This window comes from Dermacentor variabilis, unplaced genomic scaffold (assembly GCF_050947875.1).
Source record: "Dermacentor variabilis isolate Ectoservices unplaced genomic scaffold, ASM5094787v1 scaffold_18, whole genome shotgun sequence".
Classification (NCBI taxonomy): Eukaryota; Metazoa; Arthropoda; class Arachnida; order Ixodida; family Ixodidae; genus Dermacentor; species Dermacentor variabilis.
The window spans coordinates 8,987,662-9,012,866 of record NW_027460346.1 but is presented as its reverse complement, the minus strand read 5'-3'; the positions used below and the strand labels follow the sequence as shown (position 1 = coordinate 9,012,866).

At 45.2% G+C, this 25,205-nt stretch overlaps 1 protein-coding gene across 1 annotated transcript; it reads right to left on the bottom strand.

The window, feature by feature from the left end:
* Positions 1-278: 278 nt before the first annotated feature.
* LOC142568359 (uncharacterized) lies at positions 279-21,071 on the bottom strand. Its single transcript, XM_075678359.1, has 4 exons — positions 20,861-21,071; positions 13,091-13,302; positions 10,606-10,822; positions 279-576 (listed from the first exon to the last, which is right to left on the bottom strand). Exons 1-4 carry the CDS (start codon positions 21,069-21,071, stop codon positions 284-286), a joined length of 933 nt encoding a protein of 310 aa, XP_075534474.1. The 3' UTR covers positions 279-283.
* Positions 21,072-25,205: the final 4,134 nt, after the last annotated feature.

Genomic DNA, 25,205 nt, shown 5'->3' with positions numbered 1-25,205 from the left:
AACTAAGAAATTCATTTTCTCATCTCTATTTTGTGTCTTAGTCACACTCATAACACTTCTGAATCTTTACTATATTCTTTACGCAGGCGCGAACTGATACGCGTAGTGAAACACGTGACAGGCAGGACGAGCGCCAGTTCTTATTGATGTGTGTTCGCGCCTGTAGACCAGGCAGCATTGTATCTCCAATTAGCCCATCCAGAAATGTGTGAAGCACTCCAGTGCTTCTTTTACTTCTTTTCCATACTTTCTTTTTGGGCTTGCTTACGAACAGCTGCAGCACTCACGCAGCAAGTCTCCTATTAGAAAGGCGAAATAGCGTTTTGTCCAAGGCTCCAACCTTGGCCATTCTTTTCGGTATTTCCGAGCGATACGTCACGTTCAAAGTCCTGACGATGATAGGCAAGATATGAGTGTACATTTTCACGTTAAAGTCTGTCCAGACTTCTTGGGCCAAAGTCTGGTTCTTCTTAAAGTTTTGGAACTTTGGATTTGATGTCAAGTCACGGAATCTTGGAGACGTTGTCGTGTTGAGTTCAAATGCTGTGATGTAAAGGTTGTAGCCATGAAGTTGACCTGTAAAAAAAAGAATGTTTAAAAGAAGTGATATGTACCGACGCGGGACGTCCCATTTAGCTATAATCTGCATTCTCAGAAAGGGCAGTGCCCCAGATTTCTTTGCATTTCAACGACGTTTGTTGAAACGAAAACGTCTTTCTTTTTCGTTTCTGGTTATTAGCGTGACTGCCCTGCTACTAAGATCCTACCTGTTCAATTCTCAAGGAATACTTCTATTTCTCCAGCGCTCCTTCCACTTTAGCAGCTGTCTTTTTGTTTTCCTTTGCGTTGCATTTTGAAGTATAGTCGTGCTTGAGCTTGATTATTTCATCAAGTAAAACTTCATCATGCGTAAAAAGGCACCTGTTGCGACAACAGCAGTTAAAGTTATGGTGGCCGCTGGCATATTGCGCGGTAGAGTTGGCTTAGACCTGCCACCGTCAATTCAATGAGAGGCACCTCGAAACACACGTGCATGCAGGTAACAGGTCTTCGTTTAGGACGGGAAATTTGTCGAAAGGGCAACACTTTTTAAACATGAAAAATAAAGCTGTTTAGTCGGAAAACAATGTTGATAGGCTCATACGAGCCAAATATAGGCGCTTCAGGCCACTATTGCCAGCTTATTCACAAAACCATGCGTATGCTGCGTTAACAAAACTACCTCGGAAACGTCCACTGTCCTCTTGAGCAACACAAAATATTTTTATGCAACGAGGCTAAGTTGTTAATTCGTAAAAAATAATTACCGGAGTATTGATTTGAATGCCAAAGCTTCAATAGTGAAGTTGTACATCGAGCACATTAAGAAACACCCAATCGATTTCATTCCACGCAGGTAGCTGTCGCGGTGTTAACTTTTCCGGGCTCCAAAGAAAGCGCCCGAAATCTGGAAAAGTATCACGTTACCACAAGCACTTGCGCGCAGTGACATCGGCACCTTCATACAAGTTTTGCATTAACAATCTGTGTTGCACGCATGCTGAACGTATGAATAGGCGATAAGAGCAAATAATGGTTCCTAGACGACAGCTACGCCTCGTCGATTTAGTTGAATCACCATCCACAGGCGCAATTGTTTTTCACGAATTGCGCAGTGCGCAAATAGCGAAAACGCTGACAGAACGTCAAAATTATCACGGGCTTTTTATCCCTATCATGGCCCCAATTGAGCGAAAAATTTGTCAAGGTCAAAATTGGAACACATTATCTTCATCCCCATTGCTTACGGCTGGCTTATACATCCTGTATACGTGCAGCATCGATCATTCACTTAAAATGTGTTTCAGTGCACTATTATCGCAGCGCGCAAGCGCCCAATCACGTGGGCCTTCTTTTTCTTTTTTTAATCTCACATGCTTTCTTTGCACTTCAGAAAAAATAAACCCACAATACATGTGTTCATGGAAATAAATCGTTTGAGTGTTTCTCAATACGTTCGCGAACTTGTGCATTGAATGCTCTGCCTACGAGTCGATAGCCATAGAAAGATAGCTAATGTAGATAGAAACAGATTAAGTTTCCCAATAAAAATCAACAGTACCGCCCTGGTTGCATTGGCCTAGCGTATGCAACCAGTACAGTATTGATCATTATTCGAAATTTTTTTTCGCCTTACCGCTTACCGAGGCTTCAACAGCTGCAATCACCTACGATCGTCGAGGAAGCTAGGCGCCGCAAGATTGGAGAACGAGAGCGAAGATAACACGCAGCAACACCAAGGTAAATGCAATTGACAGCGAAGCTTCCATAGCAGTGAGAATGTGCTGGTGGGCGAGTTGGTTATACATAATTACATCGAAGACACCAAATAAAACAACGGACGAAGGAAGGCGACACGGCACAAGCACGTAGGCATCGAATGCACCTACGTGGTTGTCCCGTGTCGCCTTCCTTTGTGTCGCATTCCTTCGGTAGGTTGCGCCACCAAACTCTTGCTATTATACTGCCTAATGTCCTACCTGGGTTAAAAAAGAAAAAGAGATAAAAACCAATATGAACTCCTACAACCAAATTTTCTGACCACCTATTGAGAACATTGCTCTTGTACGTCTCCATTTTCAGTCGTTTCCCTACTTTTCTTCCACCAATCTTACAGTCGCCTCTTACTAATTTCTATTGCGGACATGTTTACTTTTCCCTTGCTCTCGCTGAACCCAAGGGCTTCAAGGAGGCCAGTGGTGCTTAAATCGATCGCTGGGCAGATGTCTTCACATTTTAATAAAACATGCACCATCGTTTCACTAGATTTACCGCAGCAAGCACATGCTTCCTCTTCCTTCTTATATCTCGTTTATAGGTGCGTATTCTAAGGCATCCCGATCTCGCTTCGAAAAGTAATGAGCTTCCCTTTGAATTATCATAAATTGTTTCTTTCCTGATTTCGTTTTTTCCTCTTAAGTAGTTACTCATGGCAGGTTTCTTTTGCATTGCCGCCACCCATGAGATTATTTCCGCTTGACGTTCCTTGCTGCTGTGTTGCAAACCCTAAAAGCAGCCTACTTGCTGATAAGCTTCCTCGTTCTTTTCCTACACTGTGAATCAAAGTTTTTCCTGTACAGATACCTCAGCACTCTCCCAGCCCATTTACTTTCTTCCCTATTCCTCAGTCGTTCTTCATAATCAATTTTACTGTGAGCTTCCCTCACTTCAAAACTAGTCCAGCCCATATCACCCTGCACAGCTTCATTTGTAGTCTTCCCGTGAGCGCCCAATGCGAGGCGACCCACTGACCTTTGGTTCCCGTCGAGTCCTGATTGTACCCCTAATTTCAAGCACACAACTGCATTTCCAAAAGTAAGTCCTGGAACCATTACACCTTTCCACATACCCCGAAGCACCTCGTACCTATTGTATCCCCATAGCGCTCTGTGCTTCCCTATGGCTGCATTTCTCTTCCTTTTTAGTGTTTGTGTTTCCATATATCTATTGCCTTCGTTTATCTATATACCAAGGGATTTATATTCTCTTACCCGAGATATTTCCTAGCCCTGTATTGCCACTGTCTGTTCACTGTTTCCACTGAATATCATAAAACCTGATTTTCTAACACTAAATTTCAAACCTAAATTCTTGCCTTCCTGTTCACAGATATTAGCCAGACGTTGCAAATCACTTTGCTTGTTACCTAGCAACACAATGTCGTCCGCAAAAAATAAACCTGGAAGCTGCTGCTCTACTACTGTACCCGCCTGTTTGTATGAGAGATTAAACCCGATATTACTTCCTTCTAGCGCCCTCTCCATCCTCACCATGTACATCATAAACAGCAGTGGGGATAAAGGGGACCTCTGCCTCAGTCCCTTGTTGATATCAACTTTCTCCTCGCTCACCATCCCTTCCCATTCAACGCAAACAGTATTTTCTAGGTAAATCTCTCTCAAAAGGTGTAGACAATCGCCACCTAAGCCTTCCGCTTCCAAGATATCCGACAAAATGTTGCGGTCTACGTTGTCATACGCTCCCGTAAAGTCTAAAAAGGCCACATATAACGGTCTGTTTTCTTCTCTTGTTATTTCAATACACTAAGTAAGAACAAATAAGTTATCATCCATACGCCTACCTATTCTGAAGCCATTCTGAAGTTCTCACAAAATCATATTATTATTCGCCCATGCTTGCAGCTTTAATTTGATTGCCTGCATTGCTAGCCTGTATATTACAGATGTAATCGTCGACGGTCTACACGAGTGAATTCTATCTTTCTCCCCCTTACCTTTATAAATTAAATTAATTCTACTTTGTCGCCAACTGTCTGGTATTCGTCTAAGTTTTTTCCACTCTTTTCACAGAGCTTCCTTACTTTTTGGTCCATGTTAATTATTCAGCCTAACGGGAACTTCGTCTAGCCCTGTGGCTGTGCGCTTAGGAATTTTCACTTCGGCTTTCTTCCAGTTCAAATTTGTCAGAAACAGCTCCTTTTCCATCTGGTTCTCTTTCATGCTCTTTTTTTCTTCGAATACAACCTCGTCATTGCCTTGGAAAGATTCAGCTGTTATTTTTCGGATGTAATTTAAAGCCGCTTCCCCTTCCAGTTTGTTTCCATCTTCGTCTAGGATATGTTGTTGTTGCAGACTTCCTGCCTAATAATTTTATGTGATGCCAAAATATTCTAGGTGCGGCCTTCTCTTTCTCGCGCATTTATAACCCAACCAACGTTCACTTTCAGCTTTATCTTGGCTTGCACTAATACTTGAACCAGATACTTTATCTCCGGGTATATTTCCCATTTACCGGCTACTTCATACTGCGGCAACTGCGTCTTCTTTACCTGCCTGTGTTCTCGGGATGCTCTCTGTCGTTCGGCGATCGCTTCTGGTATCTCCCTGTTTCACCAGCTTTTTGGAATCTTATTTCCTTTCCAACGAACATGTTGTTTCTCTTTCCCTATTTCTGTTGTTATTACACTGAGAAGCTCACCGTATTCCCACTCTTTACTTGGCCATTTGCCAAGTTCTTCCTCGATTCTAGTGACTATGTTTGTTATTTGTTCAGCGTTCAAATTTGGACTGGCCATTTTGCACTCCTTGCTCTCTTTCCCAACTACGTATCCCATTTTCAGAATGATGCCTTTCTGGTCACTCCCCATGCTGATATACACTTCCTCATCAATGACCATTTCTCTCAACTTATCATGAATTCCTTCTGTCATCAGACAGTAATCAATGGTTCATTGACGGTTTCCCACTTCCCACGTGATCTGCCCTTAACACTTAGGCCCTGTATTCACGATAACGAGGTTATGTTGCTCACAAAAGTCTAGCATTGACTTCCCGTTGTTGTCGGTATAGCCATCTAAATCCTGTATGTGGGCATTCATGTCACCTAGTAGGATAATTTCAGCATCATTCCCGAAATCCTTAATATCAGCACTTATGCATTCCACTAACTCTTTATTCTTCCCTGTGCAATTATTTCCGATCCACAAATACGTAACACCCAGCCAAGTTTTTTCCCATTTCAAAGATGCTCTTGACATTTTGAATTTACTCTTTTCAATTTGGCTCCCTGATGGATGAGCATTCCGACTCGCCCTCCCTTTTTTCCGACTTTGTTCTGTTGCACCCTTCCCAAATATAATTCTCAATCACTGGCGGCTCTTCCGAGTCTCTAAGGTGCGTTTCAGTAACCGCATACACCCCTATTTGTTCTCTATTTAACGGCTTCTCAATCTCTGCCCCCTTTTCCTTTCTTTTGCCACCCTGCATGTTTATGTAGCGTATTGCATGGCGAGCTCTCTTTCTTGCTTTCCTCCTTTTTCTGTTATTGACGGCGATGCTATTCTGAGGTTCCCATAGAGGACCTTCCTCATTACTACGTAGTCTGGCCTCCTGAGCGCCCCTGGGCCCCCTAAAAAGCAATAGCGCAACCACCAAGTCGCCAGCCCACTTCTCGTGCCAGCCTGCAATTAAAGTGGATCCCGTACGTCTCGTTTAAAACCACCACACCTTCTCACTTCTCTGTTTACTTCGATAACCTCGAAGCCCTTCTCTCGGCTCATTTTCCATATCGCCTCATTAAAGCCACTACGTACAGGCACCTCCAGCCCCGTGCACACCACCTGAGGGGATAGCTCGCGCAAGTCGTCCACCCCCTTCGCCAAGCGCTGGGCTAGTCCTGTCCCTTTCCTGTTTAGGACGTCATTTAGCCCACCTGCTACTATGACAAGGTTGCGCACGTGGGCATTTTCCGTGAGCATTTATTTTGCTCGCTCCATGACAGTACGCAGTGTCCGGCCTGGAAATGTCCCTACCGCCACTCTTTCATCGCCTTTCACCCTCTCCACAATTGCTTCTGAGCACCTAGCCATGTTTGAGTCGCCGGCGGTAGTCACCGTTTCACTCTCTCCCACCTCTCCCTGCTTCCCTTTGTCCGTTACCGCGTGATTCGAACTTGACAAGGGGCTTCTTCCGCGAGGCGGCCTCAAGGTAGGTGCCGTTCTTTCCAGATAACCCTTCAGCACGTTGCACGCATTCCACGTTCTTTGCTGGTACTCCCTCTCCTGTCACGTCGGGGGACTGCGTTCCATTGTCCCGACCATTCTCATTCACAATGGCGGTACTGTTCAGGTTTTCCTCGGTTGCTTGAAATCTTTTTTCAACTACTTCTCGTGCATCACGCTCGCTCTTTAGCTCATTTTTGAGCGCTTCCACCTGTTTGACCAGCTCTTCCTAGAAAGCCTCCATTTTCTGCAGCCTAGTATTGACATCACAGTGTGTGCCGGTTGACTCGGTTCCCTCTCCATTCTCATCCGTCCCCTCACCTGCCTTGAGTGACCCCCCGCGCACTGCCTGCTTTCCCGGCTTTCTTGCCATGTTTTGCCCGGATTTTTTCTTATGCAAATACTATAATACTATAATAATGCACAGCGCGTGCCTTTTAGCAAAAACCGATAAGCACATTATCCAAATCCTCAATATGTCGCAAAGCAACTCTCACCACTGTTTCAAAAGCAATCAATGCCGCGGAGACCCAAAGTATGGCACGCTCTCGCACCTGCTCAACCACGCGGCCACGCTCTCCCTTTCCTACTAAAACACACACCGTAAAACCACTAATAGCTGTTAGTCTTGCCACCTCCAAGCTACCATTTAAAGGCTACAAAAATGTCCCACCCGGCTGCACGTGTAGAAGCACGTGGCGCGAAAGGACGCTCTAACCGTCCTGCAAAGCGAAATGTACACGAAACCCACCCGGCGCACACGAAATAAGATAGAGACAAAAAAGAGCAGCCAATTATTATTTAAAGGCTAAAAAATCAGCAAATCAAAAACAGAAGCAAGCTCAAAGCATGCACAAAAACTTATGATTTCGTCGCCGCCACGGAGGTTCATGGGGCTCAGCACCATCTGTGTGACAAGGAAGCACTTCCAGCAGAAAAAAAAAAAAACAGTCGAGACGCCGTATTCTTTAAGAATCATCATCATCATTAGCCTATTTTATATCCACTGCAGGACGAAGGCTTCTCCCTGCGATCTGCAATTACCCCTGTCCTACGTCAATGGATTCCAGCTAGCGCATGCTAATTTCCTAATTTCATCACCCCACCTATGGTCTTCTGCCGTCCTCGACTGCACTTCCCTTATTTTGGCAACATTTGTGTGACCCAAATTGTCTACCAGTTATTTAACCTACGCATTACATGACCCGCCCAGCTCCATTTCTTCCTTTTAATATCAATTAGAATATCGGCTAACCATGTTCGCTCTCTGGTCCACACCGCTCTCTTCCTGTCTCTTAACGTTACGCCTAACATTCTTCGTTCCATCGCTCTTTGCGCAGTACTTAACTTGTGTTCGAGCTTCTTTATCAGTATCCAAGTTTCTGTCCCATATGTTAGCACCAGTAGAATGCATTGATTGTACACCCTTCTTTTTAATGATAATGGTGAGCTTCCATTCAGGATCTGACAATGTCTGCTGTATGCGCTCCAACCCATTTTTTTTTCTTCTGTAAATTTCCTTTTCATGATCAGTGTCCCCTGTGAGTAATTCACTTAGGTAAACGTACTCGTTGAGAGACTCTACAGGCTGACTGGCGAACCTGAACTCTTGTTCCCTTGCCGGGCTATTGATCATTATCTTTGCTTTCTGCATATTAATCTTCAAACCCACTCTCACATTATCTCTGTTAAGGTCCTCAATCATTTGTTGTAACTCATCCCCAGAGTTGCTGAACAGGACAATGTCATCTGTAAGCCGAAGGTTGTTGAGATATTCGCCATTGATCTTTACTCCTAAGCCTTCCCAGATTAATAGCTTGAATACTTCTTCCAAGCATGCAGTGAATGGCACTGGAGAGATTGTGTTTCCTCATCTGACCCCTCTTTTCATAAGTATCGTTCTACTTGTGGAGAATTAAGGTGCCTGTAGAATCTCTGTAGATATTTTCCATGATACTTACGTAAGCCCCCTGTAATACTTGATTACGTAATGCCTCTATGAGTGCTGGTATCTCTACTGAATCAAATGCCTTTGTCACAGGCGCGAATTTGTTTTCTTGGCCGGCTATTAGAGCTGTATACGTTCTGTGGCTGTGTTTTCGACTGCCCCGCAATTCAACTCGATGGGCGTTTCGGTTGCTTAGCGCGCAAAGCGATACAGCCTTACTTCACACACACGAATGTCGAGATTGCACCCGTTCACAGAACATGGTTTCTTTGCTGGCCAAAGAGAGCTTTCGGTATTGAATGCTGGCCGATCGTCAGACGCCAAGCAGCCACACGAAAGCAGATAAACTAAACTTATCTGCTAGTCGTAACTCCCTACTTTTGACTGAACACGCAGAACAACGATGAAACTCAGCTCGAAAACAACTCCCCACAAGAATTCAGAAAAACGTCGACAAGCAAAACAACGCATCGTGTGAGGGGGGCGTATAGCAATAGGTGAACTTTACGAGCACGCCCTGCTGCACACGTCAAGAGCTGCTCTGCATTGCAATTGATAGCGGCCTCTCTAAAAAAATGTGTTTATTATTAAAGATGAAGTAAAAGACAGTTGTCTTTTTCTTATTCGCCACACATAGGTAACATTGATTACGAACTTTATTTTCGTTGAATGAAATAAATCTGTGTCTTCTAACTAAAAAACACAGTTTTTGTTTCTCAATGTGTGAACAGAAGTTCAGGATCGCCAGTCGGCCTCTAGAGTCTGTGGAGGAGTACGTTTACCTAGGTCAATTAATCACAAGGAACCCTGATCATGAGAAGGAAATTCACAGAAGAATAAAAATGGGTTGGATCGCATACGGCAGACATTGCCAGCTCCTGACTGGAAGCTTACCATTATCATTGAAAAGGAAGGTGTACAATCAGTGCATTTTAACAGTGCTGACATATGGGGCAGAAACTTGGAGACTGACAAAGAAGCTTGAGAACAAGTTAAGGACCACGCAAAGAGCGACGGAACGAAGATTTCTAGGCATGACGTTAAGAGACAGAAAGAGAGCGGTTTGGATCAGAGAGCAAACGGGTATAGACGATAATCTAATTGACATCAAGAGGAAAGAAATGGAGCTTGGCAGGTCATGTAATGCGCCGGTTAGATAACCGTTGGGCCATTAGGGTTACAGAATGGGTACCAAGAGAAGGAATACGCAATCGAGGACGACAAAAGACTAGACGGAGCGATGAAATTAGGAAATTCGCGGGTGCTAGTTGGAATCGGTTGACGCAAGACAGGGGTAATTGGAGATCGCAGGGAGAGACCTCCGTCCTGCAGTGGACATGAAACAGGCTGATGATGATGATCGTGATGATTATCGTGATGATGATGATGTACGTGAGCGTGCGTGCGTGCGCGTGTGTGTGCTTTTGGGCCGTTATTCGCCCGAAGCTTCGTGACTCATTTGGATCCACCTTGGCAAAGCATTCAGGGGAGTGCATTCCGAGATGTGTTATGTTATGTTAGATCGCAGCTGTTGAAGCCTCAGTAACCGGCAAGAAGAACAACCTTAGGGTTGTTCCATTAGCTTGGCAGCGCATGCACATCTGAAAGCTATCTAGACCTAAGGGTCATCGGTAAACGATGTTACTGCAGCCCAAAGCACGCGTTCTAGTGCTCTAGGCAAGTGTGCTGACGACTGTACAACACTGTTTTTCCTACACTAGTACATACCCAAAATTCAATAACGGGCTGCGTACACAGATTTCGAAAATATTCAGCTTTGTCTCATATCCCGCGGTCCATAAACTTTTGATGCCAACTGTACGTTTAACAAGCACATAATTAAACAGCTAGTCAGTTGCAGACGCGTGCTTAAAAACAGCCACTGAAGTGGACCTTTTGCTCTCGTTGTGCGTTTTTTATTCTAACTGCGGAAGAGTGACACATTATGTTGTCTATAGGTATGTGCTATCCTATATCCGCTCTGAGACAATTAAGTTTGATGAATAGTTTGTAGATGAGAAGTAATCCGTGAAACATGCAGTGGCCTGCTGCAGCCTATATCTCGCGCCCAACCTCGTCGGCACGGCCATGCGCTCGGGCCAGAACGCGCTAACTCATACTTGATCAGAAGGAAGAAAAGTGACAAAGTTCCACGTACACTTATTAGTCTTGCACGTATTACCGTAGGTGTACACCGACAGCAAGGGAGGATTGATTCCAGAGTGCTTGATAATGACGGCATTGACACTGAAATTGTGCACGACGCTTGCGCCGTAGGAGAGCGACGCATCGTAGGTGGCGAGCGTGCCCTCCAGGTCCAAGACACAGTTCGCCCCCAGGCTGTTGAAGAACGGGTCCAGGCGGGCTTTGCAGTACTGCGCCACAAAAGACAGCTTGCTCAATTCACAGTTATTTTCTCGGATCCGCTAGCAACAGGAACTAACGAGAATGGAGCTCCCTCTCCAAAACGCGCTGACGCGAGGAATCCTCTGTGCTTCTATCGTATAGTTTGGCTTCCACACAGTGTGCGGGAGGTGAAAACACACTCTCACGCGCACACGCACGCGCGCGCACACACACACACACAAACACACAAACACACACACACACACACACACAAGAGGCACCGCTTCCACAGTAACGGTTCATATAGTGTGGCACCCGAAATTCACCTGACAGTGTGCCCACCGTTGGGGATAGGATAGACGGCCCCTTCTTACTACACGAAGTGGAACGTGGACGGTGAGCCGTCATCATGGTTTGGAAAACGCGCAACACAGTGGGCTCCAAGTCAACTCGTGTCATAAGCTGGACTGCGAAGCGTTTCAGACCATATCGAGGTTGATGGGAGGCGTTCAGTCGGAGCAGTTGCCGGCAGCTTTTGCAAAGTTAGGCCCGCCTGCATCAAGCAACACCCATCCTATTCCTCCTCCTCCTTGTCCCTTACAAGCATCAGGACGGACATGTTTACGCACTAGGAAAGATGATGATGATGTTGTTGTTAATGATGATGATGATGATGATGATGATTGTAGTGCTATGTATGATCCAAGAGCGCCAGGCCAGCGTTAATGAGTTCGAAGTGAAGCGCTGAATTACGCGCAGTGAATGTGACGTGGAAATATCGGTGGGATCTTGTGGCTAAAAGGATTATAATGCAGCACCTGCCGCATAAGGTGTATGCGTTACGGGACGAGCGATTAGATCAAATTAGGCTTGTGGCTTGTTTCCCTCTTTACCACATAATGCATTTTTTTTCTTTTATTGATGCCAAACATCTTACTATTTCGCAATGAGCAACTAAGCACATATTTCAAGTGTCCTTATGTTACATTGAAGCTTTACATTGTCATCATTTCGCATTCAGCCTATTAAAAATTTGCTTTTTACCATTTTTGAGGAACCGAGCATGTTCCGATCATTCTCTGTGCCCGAGTATCTCTGCATCAAACAGCTACAGTCATTGTAGCAGGACACGTGCGTTAAAGCCCATTTTGGGTGACTCATCTGTAAGTTGGGAGCTCGTGAATTGCGATGTCTCATAGGCATGACAGAGTCGAACAGTTTAGACTGACTTGGTGTTAGTTTTTAAACCCTATCTTCACTAATTTCGCCTTAATAAGTTGTTTATTAGACCAGAAAATGAACTTCAAAGTATGATGATTCTCACCGAAATCGCCAGTACGTCAGTGCGACATCACAGGTTTCAAGGCTTCTTTTTTTTTAATTGACCAGTTGCGGCTCACTAAACGTCCTTTACTTTTGCAAAGTTTAATCTTTAGCTCCTCTAACAATATAATGTAGTCCATCCTTGCCAAAGAAAGAAAAAGAAAATACTAATCGCGCATTCCACTGGGCAAACAGAAGCACTCAAAAGCGTCCCCAAAATGCTCTCTCAAGAGCAGCCGCGTTCCGACAGGCGAACAGGAGCAGGAGCGCTGAGATCCAATGGCAGAACAGGGGCGATTTGGCGACACCGACAGCAGTCAGGAGCAGTTTGAGCTGCTCTCGCACTAAAGCTAAGCACGAAGAAGTCGCGCGACGTAAATGCATCATACCCGTTTATTTTGGTTATGTTTCCGTCGTTTTGCTTCAGTGTGCGGCAGCAATGACCGATGAGAAGCCAAGTTCGCGTAGTAACACACGCGGGAACGTAAACAATATGGCCACGAGATGCAGCTGCGCCCTCTTATTTGCCCTCGGAGCGCATGGAATACCCGAATGGGGGAGCACGCAGTCGCATCCTTGTTGCGCTAGTGCTCTGCTCCTCTCTGCTCTTTGCCTCCGCTCCTGTTCTGCCAATGGAATGCGCCATGAGTAGGCCCGAGTAGACGCCTTAAAAATCAGTGACGTCAGGGCGAGCTAGTGTGGTAACTTAAAGGCAGCGTCGATCACCACCCGTGTTTCGTCTTCGCGGCAATTTTATGGTTTACTAAGCCAACTCTCACGGTATTGTACCAAGGTGACTTCCTCATACAGCGCAAATATTTTGCTTTCTGTTTTGAATCCCTTTAATAAAGGTGCTAATTAAAGACGCGTTTCAACCGGACGATCGAATGCGCACGCTGCTTTTTTGTTTTTTCCGCAAACCTGCCCGCGGTCGTTGCCTTGCGCGCGCAATTGTAACTCTGCTAATCACCAACCTCTTCATGGAATTTGGGCGCGAGTTTCCGGTGCAGGTCTCTCAGGAAGCCATTGGTCATATTGAAGCGGTATAGCGTGCTGTTCTTCGGTGCGCCGTCCTCCCGGATGGTGAAGTACGAGTCTTCCAGTGGGAGGTCATTGGGTCCGATGTTGACGAACAAGTCGTGCAACACCTTGTTTTGGTCGGACAGGTTGCCTGCCGTCACGCAGCCTTATGCAACGGAAAATAAGGCGAAAAAAATTGTTGAGTCACACTTACTTTGATACTTACCGCATTTGATGTTCGAGTAGCGAAAATTGCGAATCAGATCGAACATGAACACTCGAAAAATGCGATCCTCGAACACCGAATCGAATGCCGAATATTGATCAAACTTATTACACCGATATGTAATCAAATAATGAAAGTGGAAACGAAAACAGGAAGAGAATGTAGAAAAAAAAAGATTTATTTCATACAACATATACGCCATGATAGTCGGAAGTCCGTTCAATTGAACCATTTCTTAGCTAGGAGAAAGTGAAAATTTCCACTAGTTCCCGGTTGACTTACAATGGGGACTTAATTCTAGAAACCGGTGGGCCATATACACCCGTCTTTTTTCATCGTAGACAGTCCCCGACAGATGTAGTTGCACGGTACATTCTCGGCCCAAAGTGAGTATTGGAAATGAAATATCCTATTCTGGAAACAACTATTTACAGTCGAAATAGTCGTATTTGTTGCGTGTTCACAACATCGAACACAGCCGTATACTGACGTCCAATGTCGCCGCAGTCATAGCGCTCAAATTAAAAGAGGTTAAAAAAAGAAGGAAGAAAGTACTGTCAAAGGGCTTTTCCTATTGTAACTGCAATAGATTTTATACAAACATGTACACCAACGAGGAAAACTTTAGAGACCACGAGTGCCGCCTATGTTTTAAGTATGGAGCCTGAAATGAAGGTGTACCGCCCACATGCGCCCGTTCGATCAATGTAATGCACACTGCAGACAGTTCCCCGTCGCACGAAGAAATAAAACGTTTCTTTTTTTTTTTCTGATTCCGTGGTCTCTAAACTTTTGCTCGCAAGTGTACATATTGACACGTGTACAACTTTACTTCGTATTTAAAAGTGTCTTATTCTTCACCTTCACGACAGCGTGACAACCATGGCGGGCATGCATTCTCGAAAACGAGAAAACATCCATGTTAGAACTGAGCAGTCCGAATTTAATTTTCTGCTAAAAAGTGATGAAGTATTCCGTTTCCTCTGTTAAGTTGCTAGTGGGCGTATATATAAAACAGTGCTAGTCTCTCTGATATGGTATTCTTTTGACTCAGAGAGAAGTAAAGAAAACAGGGCAACACGGCATTTTACTTCGGAAATTTTTACTATTTGTTCAGATCCACAAGAAGTAAGTGTGTCACATGAAAGTATGAAGTTCGACGCCCCCTCACCAAACGTAGTGCAAACATCCTATAGGTATATAATAATGCTGCCAGAAGCTCAAAGCTAAATGATCCTAGATTTGTACACTCCTCTAGTGGTTACTACTAGGAGGACGCACCAGTACGCTTGACATCCGTATTGTTACAGTAAATAATGGTAATAGTGTTGCGGTTTTTATGCTTTGATTAATTTTTCATTCTATGTAGAAGCAACGTCGGTGGAGCAAAATTCAGGGCAGCAGCTTATAGCTAACCACGATATGAGGAGTCCAATTGAACGAAGCCGAATGGCGTAGTTTAGTAAGCTTGTAAACTTTGGAGACAGCAAGGTAAGTATAAAATTTTTGTACTCCAATGAGACAAAGATTGTCATTCCTAGTGGCCGAAATGGTCATCATACGCTCTCTTGTTAACGGACGCCGGTATAATCAAAGACCCTTCTCGACTACGATCATGATAATGACTACGACGACGACGTGAGCATGCCCACTGAAATCTGGCTGTAGCACATGCCGCAAGGCTCGTTCTTTATGCACCATAATATTGCTGTATCTTATTCATTAAATGCTTTTGCACTCCGAGCTAAATTATCGGAATGGAAAGTTCGCTTTCTCGCGTGTTCTTCTTGCCTTACGCCAACTCTCCCAATGGTCTCTTGCTATGACACCGCGTCCATTTATAAAAACATCTTGTCGGTGATCGGTTCCACTGGCTTGTCGCTGTTGTCCAGACATCGCTAGGTTCCAGGCAACAGTAGTGGCACCGTGGGCATATTTTGATTAGAGACGTCCCTCGTGCGGTAAAAATTACGCCCACGATACCAATACTGTCGTCATGTATCTTGTGCAGTAACTCCCAATAGGAATGGCCAACAGTGCGGCGTGCAATTTGTGCGGGTGCCATGATACTCTAGAGCACCTGTGCCAGTGCCCATCCTTTGACGCTCAACGATGTGCCCTACAAGTTAGACTAAGCCTTTTCGATAACATAGCGCTCACGGTGGGAAAGATCCTGGGGCCATATGGGCTCTGCATTCTTGCATGCAAAATGCCACAAAAGCCCTTCTACAGTCCTTGAAAACGACTAGACTGTACGAACGCTTGTGATAGCGGACATTCCTCTGTGAATATGTTCACAATGACTGACTCTTTATTATTTCCTTTTCTTTTTTTTTCTTATCTATTATTCCCCCTTTCCCCCTCCCCAAGTGTACGGTAGCCAAGCGGGCCCGTCCTTGTTTATCCTCCCCACTTTTAACCCCTTCGTTTCTTTCTCTCTCTTGTACGGTACAGCAGTGGCAACGTTAAATAAATGTCGTGTGCAGTATAGCTCTTGTGCCGAGTGCCCGTCGCGCTCGTCGTGATTTCAGTGTTATTTGTCTTTCTGGACACACGTTCGCCCAATAAAAAGTTAGCTCACACTCTCGTTCTTAGCTCACATGCTTCAAAGCATTTCTCGTTTTTCACCGTCACCACCTCCACCGCCGTAGCGGAGTAGAAGCAACACGCATCACTGATGTAGTCATGAACTGCTCGTCGGTGATTCCAGCTCTAGCCAGTTGCTCAAAAAACACGTCTTCACTTAGAGTTTATCGAGTAGACGCTGGAAGTGTCTGTCTGATAACGAAATTATAGCTTAGGAATCGCTCCGAGCAGCGTTAGTGCAGTGTTGAAAAAAGACGGCGCGTTTCCCTCCACTGAACGAATTGAGTAAGAGCTCCGAACTGCGCGACGCTGTTAGCGATTTATGTGTGCGTGGATATGTACCTTAAAACCGGCTGGTCCATCAGAACGACGGTAATGCGAGTGCAGAAAAGTACGCAGAAGTGTTGTCTACAGAGCAACAATGAGACTCGAGGTGCCTACTAGGGTCATGACCCTAGTATATAGGTACGACGAGTCTCATGCACTGCTTCACTCACTGCACTACTAGCCACCATGCACGATAAATGACTGCTGCTTGCGAAGCGAGGCAGCTGCGTCACATCGCTCCGTGCTCGCGTGCCCATGCGCGTTAATCTTTCGATAAAAAAACTTGGCTGAATTCCGATTATTCAATGGTGACAAAGAGGTTCCGACGCCGCTTATTATTGTTTAATGCGTTGTCCATATCACGTGCCTAAAATACATTTGAGAAATTGAGGGCACAATAGAGAAAAACTAGACGTGCCTGTAAATATTATGCGTACTTAAATACACCTGGAACACCGAGAATGTCTATGATAAACAGCAGTTGCATATATGGATAAGAAACGCAACACCAAGGACGTGGCATGGAAGGCTTCCATGGGATCACGTGTTAGCGGTATCTTAGCGATAACATTCTGTGGCTCGTTGCCCAACCTCCAAGAGCAGCAATGTAGAGATTCACACAAAGAGCAAGCTCTCTCGCTTTCTCTCTCTCTCTCTCTCTCCATCTAAATCAAAGTAGAAAAATAATTTGCGAGAACAAAAAGAAAGGAAAGAAGTTTAAAAGCTGTACGTGTTATAAATATATTATTATAGCGAAGCTGTTAGCCTCCTGGTGGTCAGCATTTTTCCTGTCCGCGTCCGTTAGCAAAAAACGTGGGCCGATCCCTGCAGCAGTGCCGGCCAGGAGCAGTGGCTCGGCCCCCCGTAAGGCTGAGGCTTCAAGCACTCAGCAAAATGAGGCGAAGAGTGCATACATTGTTTGGAATCACGCATACCCATATACAACAGCGTACGTTTCAATAAAGAACGAGCACAATGTAAGCACCCGATCCACATAACTGATGATAAGGCGCTCCTGATAACAGCTCGAAGCATGCAGCGCTCCTCGCATACGTTGCGCGGTAAAGATTGCTGTTGCGCAAGCTGCCACGGCGACGGCAGCTTGCGAGTGGGGAGTGACGTCCCTAGCCTTTCGCATGTAAAATAACGAGCGTAGCAACTACCTTTAATGCTGTTGCAGCACTGCTATGGGCGGCGGTATACTGTCAAAATTACCACTACTCCAGTTACTACTACTACTCTAAATTACCATGACTCTCAAGCGATACAGCATCGCATACCCCCCTCAGCAGTCGTAGTGGTGGTTTTCAACAGCTTCGCTGGACATCCCCTTTTGCAGTGCCGGGATGGCGAGTCAGTGTTTTTCTGTAGCCTTTCTTTTGTTTTCTTCCAGCACTACGATGTGTTAACTATACATGTTTTCACTCGGAATACGAAATGAATTTGACAACTTTTCTGAGTTGACGTATCATTTCTTGGTGATTTTTAGAGACAATGTGTATTGAGACCTACTTGATAAGATGGTGCCCAACACGGTGCTCCACACCTTCATGCTTCTGAACACAAGATGCATGGGACGCTGATGATGGAAGAATAAACAACAACATCGGAACGAATGTGAGGCGTTGCTTTTAGAAAAAAGATAAATCTGAATGCCACTAAATTCTTCATTGGCTACAGGTTTCAAATCGTTGTAACGAGCCTAAATTTGTGTTTAGAAGCTAACCCTGCGATTCCGCTTAACCATTACACACCTGGTTACGCCTATGCGATTTTATAACGTGAGTCACAGTCGCTATGGAACGATGTCGTCGAAAATTCTAACTTATTAGTAAGATCTTCATGAGGGCTAGTTGTTTCATATTTAGAACTGAGGTTGAACAGCACGAATAAAACAAGGGCACGAGGAAACAAATACTACAAACAAGCGCTTGTCTGTAGTATTTGTTTCTTCCTGTCCTTGTTTTATTCGCGCAGTTCGACCTCAGTTCTAAAAATACTAACGAATGTGAAAAAAAAATCTGTAGTTTTACGCGCCAAAACCACCCTTGATTGAGACAGGCCGTACAGTGGGAGACTCCGAATTAATTTTGACCACCTGGGGTTCTTTAACGCGCACCTATCACGCACGGTACACGAGCGTTTTTGCTCCCGTAGAAATGCGGCTGCCGCGGCCGGGGATAAAATTCGCAACTTCGAGCTTGGCAGGGCAACGCCATAGAGGCTAAGTTACCGCGGCGGGTAACTTCTAACGAATGTACGTCACGTGCTCTATTACTAGACCCCCGCTTTGAAAACTTACCCCAAACAGTCTGTACCCTCCTGCCACCCTCCCAGGAAAAAAAAAGAAAGAAAATGCAGACCATTCAGTGAAGCAGCTAACTATATATGCGGCCACCGTGTTATAGTCAACCACACCTGTGATTACTGCAACGAGAGCGTCCACTGTGGTGCCGCGGCTTACCTAGTGATACCAAATAAGTAACGGCCAACTAGCGAAAATGTTACTCGTGGCCTCATTGGCGGGATCGCGTGAACGCTTCAAGTACTTACCTGCTTCCGGAGTTCTCAATGAACCGGTGCTGTCGAGCTCGGAGCTGCACGCCAATCGCTTAAATACATTCGCCACTCTGTGCATTGCAGCTGTCACCTTATCATCGTTACGTTCTCTCTGTTTGACCACTAGCCGATACTAAGCTTATCTGTTTTATTTTGTTATACTTTTTTTTCTAGCGCTCACGGAAAGATATGCGTTAACAACCGCATGTACCCATGACTAGCAGTAATGCCAAGGGTTCAGGCAAAAAGTCGACTCTATACTGTATATATCTTTAAATTGAATGAAACCTTCATTCATCCATATCAAATAAAATTATTGGACTTGTTTTGCTTGGGAGGCTTCGCACTCTTTCTATTTCGCCTTCAAAACGTGATCATGTGTTATCGTGCATCCGCTTCCACGAAAAACGTCGCTTTCGATATCTGGACCGCTATTGTGCAAGGCTGCAATTATTTTACTATTCTTTTCTTATCACGTGGCACGGCGAGGGGCCGATCTCAGCGATAACGGTGGTGCAGCAGCGCGCGAGTCATGTCCGAGCCAATAACGAAGGTCGAAAAGCATGGAAACTGAAATCGAAACGTAATATTATCTGGCTCCAGATTGTTCTCAAGTTGCGATTGTTTTAGCAACTTCCAGGGTCTCAAACACTCTACCTCTTCGGAACATGTCATGGTCATTCCACGAAAAAAGAAAAGAAAACAGGGATGATGATGATGATGATGATGGTGATAATAATAATAATAATAATAATAATAATAATAATAATAATAATAATAATAATAATAATAATAATAATAATTACAAATAACCGATTTGTACACATAATTTTGCTAGGTCTGTCGAAGCTTCTGTGCGCTTGTATAAGGCAGAAACCTGGCAGTCAGGGCAATGTATTATGTAACCTTATTACAGACAAACTAAATGTCAAACGAAAAAAAAAATAAAAGAACGTATCAGAGGTTTTTCAGGTAAAAATGTCCAGTAAACAACACTTAATGTCCAAATGAAAACACGTAACTCACAACAATAATTAAAACTGAGTTAACATGGCACAATATGTAAACAAAGTTACAACCTATCCAGAACAAAAAAAAATCAAACAAGAAATCGTGAATACAGCCGTAACGAGGCTGGCTTCAGAGGAAACAACTGAAGTGGGAGGCAAGGCACCAAGGCAACCAGTAGGCAAGCTCTCCCATGTAACAAAGGACCTAATAACGAAACGACAAAGAATGAAAGTGTCCAACGCGAGAGATAAGAGAATTCGCGGAACTGTCAAAACTGATCAACAAGGCGAAAATAGGTGATATTCGAAATTATAACGTGACAAAGACTGAAGAAGCCATAAAAAAGAGGCACAGCCTGAAATCAATGAGAAGGAAACTAGGCATAGGAAAAATCAAGATGTATGCACTGAAAGATAAGCAGGGTAATGTAGTGCGTCAAATTAGCCAATTTCTTGCGTAGCGCGCAGCAAATCCATTGCCAGGTTTCAAAGTGTCCGGTCTTTGTGTTATTTGCCATCCCATCCATGGATGGTACTCTCACTATGGGCATGCTCTATAGCTTTCGGTGTTCGGATAGAAGCTCCTGGACTCTGGCTGACCTTCTTTCAGGGGGCGGCTGCGGCTTTTGTTTACGCATCCTCTATCGTTCGTTTGAGTTTGTGTATCTCTGCGAAGATATTAGCTGCATGTTTTGTGCTCACTGTTCCAGCGTAACCTATTGAGCGATGGAGGTGGTACATTGTTGCAGTGGTGTCTGCGGTGGTGCTTTGGGAATGTGGTGCTCAATTTGTTTGGGTTGCTCTGATGTGCCGTTATTTACCAAGCGCTTAAAAGCTTCAAACTCGGCTCGTAGCTCGGCTAAAGTTTTACAAGGGATTTTATTTTCCTCGACTATTCTCTTGTACTCGGGGATTTTTGTGATTGCTCTTTGTGTACTCTTATATTTGGCAGTAGGAGATGGGACTTGTACCCAGCTCACCTGATTATATTGAGAGGTGCTCCATGGCAGTGCAACCTCTGGCGACTTGCTTCTTGGGGCCTCCTTTCTTGTTGACTGTTGTTGCTGCCGGGGCACATTGGATCGGGATGCCGACCGTCTTCCCTGGCCCGACTTCAAGGACCAAGTTCGGCTCCTCGACAGCGAGCGGGTCCAGGAGCGGCTGCGACGACCCATCCTCAGATGGAACTCCAGCTCGGAGTCCGCGTCTTCGGTGGCGAACCACCATAGCTGGCTCTGTGGTTTTATAGTGGCGTCCCCGGCTTTAGTCTTTTGGGACATGTGCAGTCATCCGTTGGAAGATCACCCCCACAAATAGCGCATTTGGGGGCGCACGCGTGCTCATCGGCAGGTTCCCGCACCCCGCACGATCGGCATATCTGTACGTTACGCTGTGGACACACGTCGGTGCGGTGTCCCACGATGTCACAGATACGGCAGAATTAGACCGCATTTCGGTAAGGGTGCCAAGTCCCCCCTCACCTCGAAGTAATAAACACACCTTGGCACTTGGCTGCCGTAGAAGGTTAGCAAAGCACTTTGCGAGTCGCCCAGCATTCTTGCGTCAGTGAACTCTAGACCCTGGGTTCTAATACGTAGATTCGATCGCAGCAAGTCAGAAGGATTACGGGGTTCTATCCCGTGAATTACTCCCCGCGTCGTGTCTTTTCCTGCCGTAACGTACGCATTGACCGGATGCGGTCGTCCTCTCATATTCAAGGATTCAATGACCTGCATGACCTTGGCCGTATCCTAATTCGGGGTGGAGACCACTGCGGTGTTGGAACCCGGCTTGATTCATAGAATGAAATTGCGGTCAGTGGTTCGTTACTTGCATGCTTACATGACGGCTCTTGCCAGGGTCTGACCGTTCACGTTCTCGAGTGGTAGCCCTTGGTGTGGCCCAATTACCACCTTCAGGTTATTGTTCGGTAGCGGCGGTAGACGCTTGCATCGTGGTCCTCTGCGGATTTCTTTGGGTATGGATTAGTTGATGTTCGGTCCTGATGGCAGTGCGTTACCTTATGCGGAGTGTCGCTCCTGCGCGAGATTTTTTTTCTTCCTTCAGCGAAAGAATGCGCTCCCTTCCGGCTTCTGCTTTTGTTTTGTCGACCACGGTAGCGGTGTGCATACCGTTGTTGATCGTAGCTGCCGTATTGCAATCGCGATGGTGTGTTGCATCACCCACCTGAGATGCAGCGAAGTCCATCCCTTCTTCCATTCGCTACGCTGTAACTGTTCACAGGTTAGATGCAGAATCTTCCCGGAATATTGTTCCGGCCATCGATGTCGCAGCCGGAGCCCTTACGGCCGCCATCCTTGAGTGCCCGCACGCCGGCATAGGTGCCGCTGCCGCTCCCCTACTCGAAGTTAAGGTTAGCATCCCGCCACGTTGTGAAGGTGGAAAATCGGCTGTAAAACGCCGATATATGGTCCGACTGACCTGCAGTTGGTCTCCACAGGTGCCGGTTCACTTCCAGGAGATGGTGGTGACCACTTGGGCAAGTCTCAGAAGGTGGTCCGCCCAAAAAGCAAAACATGTGGAGCCCGATGTTGTTGTTGTTGATGATGATGATGATGATGATTATGATGATGATGGTGATGGACCTCTGTCATGGCTCGCACCCACTAAGGGGGACAGGCCAAGAATCGGGCGGCAGGAGGTAACTACAGGAAATCATTATTTGAAAACGAAAAACACAAAAAGAAATAAAAAAACTAAAACTAAACGAGACGCTCCAATAAATAAACTGGTATGCGAGCGAGCAGTCATTCTAACTGAAAGGTGCATGTTAAAAGAGGCTACAATCAAGGAGAGAATTAATGTTAGGGAAGAATTTGGAGCCCGATGTGAGCGAAGCCGTTTCGAACTAGGTCTTCTTCTTCAGCGTGTATTACCAACGGCAGAACAAGGTCCCAGTTAACTAAATTAGGGGGTTTTCCGTGACAAAACCGCGATATCATCATGAGGCACGCTGTAATTGGGCACCGGGGAAATTTAGACTATCTAGGGTTCTTTGACGTGAACGAGTACACAAGTACACGAGTGTTTTTTTCATTTCGCCCCCACAAGGAACTCAGTTGGAACGATCCGAAGAGACTTACACGGACAACATGTTGCCGAGAGTACGCTTGAACCGTTCCGTCAGACCAGTTGTCCGGGGATGATAGGCGGTGCTGCGGCGATGATAATGTTGCATTGATGAAGGACAGACTTCACTACTTCAGAAAGAAACACGCGCCCTCGGACACTCAAGAGTTCCCGAGGAGCGCCGTGGCGTAGAACGAGGTGATGCAGGATGAAGGAAGCGACGTCGCGCGCTGTGGCTGCTGGGAGGGCAGCGATTTCCGCATGAACGCGTCAGGTGATCGACTGTGACTATGACCCAACGGTTGCCAGCAGCCTTACATGGGAGAGGACATATAAATGAATCTCCACACGGTCAAAGGGGCTTACTGATGATGATGATTTAGTGGCATCCCCTTTGAAACGGGGCGGTGACAAATAGTCACCTAGCCTGCTTGATTTAATCAGGCATACCATACACGCTTTTTATCTATCATTTTTGTATACATATCCTTAATCTTTTTTGTTCCTTCCAAATCTACCTTGTGCCGCTAGCTATGACTGTAAGGGGTCTGGTCGCATCAGTCTCTTCTCTGATTTATTTTCCACCAATATAACAAACATCTTTTGCTTATCTCGACTGCTGACTTGTTGACGCTTCCGTCCACTTTAAACCCAAGCGCATCTGGAAGGTGTACGTTACCTATGGTTCTCACTGAGTGAATCCCTCCGCATTACATTAGGATGTGCTGAGTGGTCTCCAGATTTTTTCTGCAGCATACACACGCCTCATCTAGTTCTGAATATTTGCTCCGGTATGTTTTTGTCCTTATGTTTTTGTCCTTTGTCCTTAACCAGCTTGAGCCTCAAATAGCAAGGCACTGCCTTTTATGATATCGTTCTAATTATGTCACCCTTCATTACCTTATCGTTCTAATTTACGTTACTCTTCTAATTTCTTTCTTCTCATTTTAAATCTCCATTGTCCTTTTTGTTTCCATTCTTTGCTTCCAATTAACTGTCTCTGTCTCTCACACTTTGTTTCTGATGACTACAGGTTGTCTATTTGGAGTTTCAATTACCCTCTGCTTGGTTGCCAACTTTCTTGACCTCTTCTTTCATTCAGTGTCCACTTTTTTCAAGTACAGATACTTGTGCACTTTATGTGCTCATTTATTTTCACCCATGTTCCTGAGTCTTTTTTTCAAAACTAATTTTTCTCTGTGCTTCTCTGACTTCAAGAGAGGCCCAAACCATGTCCCCCTGCACTGTCTCATTTGTGATTTTACCGTGGCCTCCCAAAGCCAACCGGTCTACCGATTTTTGGTCAACTTCCAAACCCGACAAGATATCCGATTTTAAGCATAGAATGGCATTAGCGAACGTCAGTGCTGGCACCATTACTCCTTTCTAGAGTTCACGCACCACCTCATACTTATTGCGGCCCCACAGCCCTCCGTGTTTCGTTATTGCTGCACAACGCTTACCCTTTATTTTCAGATTATCTTGGTGGGTGCTTGAGTAAGTAATCCCTTCGTTTATGTATTCGCCGAGGCATTTATATTGCTTGAATATGGGTATGAGTTGCTGTTGAATTGACACCACGTAATTACTCGTCTCTTCATTAAAGATCATTATTCCCGATTTCTCTGCGCTAAACTTGAGGCCTAGATTTGTCGCTGCGTTGCCACAGATATCCTCAAGTGTCTGTAAAGCTCTTTTATTGGCCGCTAGTAGCACTATGTCTTCCGCATACATCAGTCGAGGGAGCTTCTGTTGCACCATTTGTCCATTACGCATGTAGGATCAAACCCTAATTCGCTGTTTTCCAGTCGTCTTTCTATGCGCTTAACATAGAGCGTGAACAATCAAGACAGCGGGCATAATTGATTCAGTCAATGGTGAATTCCCACCTGCTCCCTTACCATTTTCGACATTCCCATTCAATTTGAACTCGGTTCCCTCTATATATCTCCCTCAGAAGCTCCACATAATTGTCCTCTACGCCTTCATGTTAAAGAATATCCCATAACAATTCCCTGTCTACGTTGTCATAGGCTCCTTTAATATCTAGAAATGCTAGTGACAAAGGTCGATTCTGAGCTACTGAAATCTCTATGTACTGTGCGGTTAGTACAAACATATTATCCTGCAAGCGTCTGTCTGGCCTGAACCCATTCTGTAGTTCCCCCAGTACATCATTTTTCTCCACCCACTTCGATAGTTCTGATTTTACGGCTTGCATTGCCATTCTGTATATCACCGACGTTGCAGTAACTGGCCTGTACGAGCTCG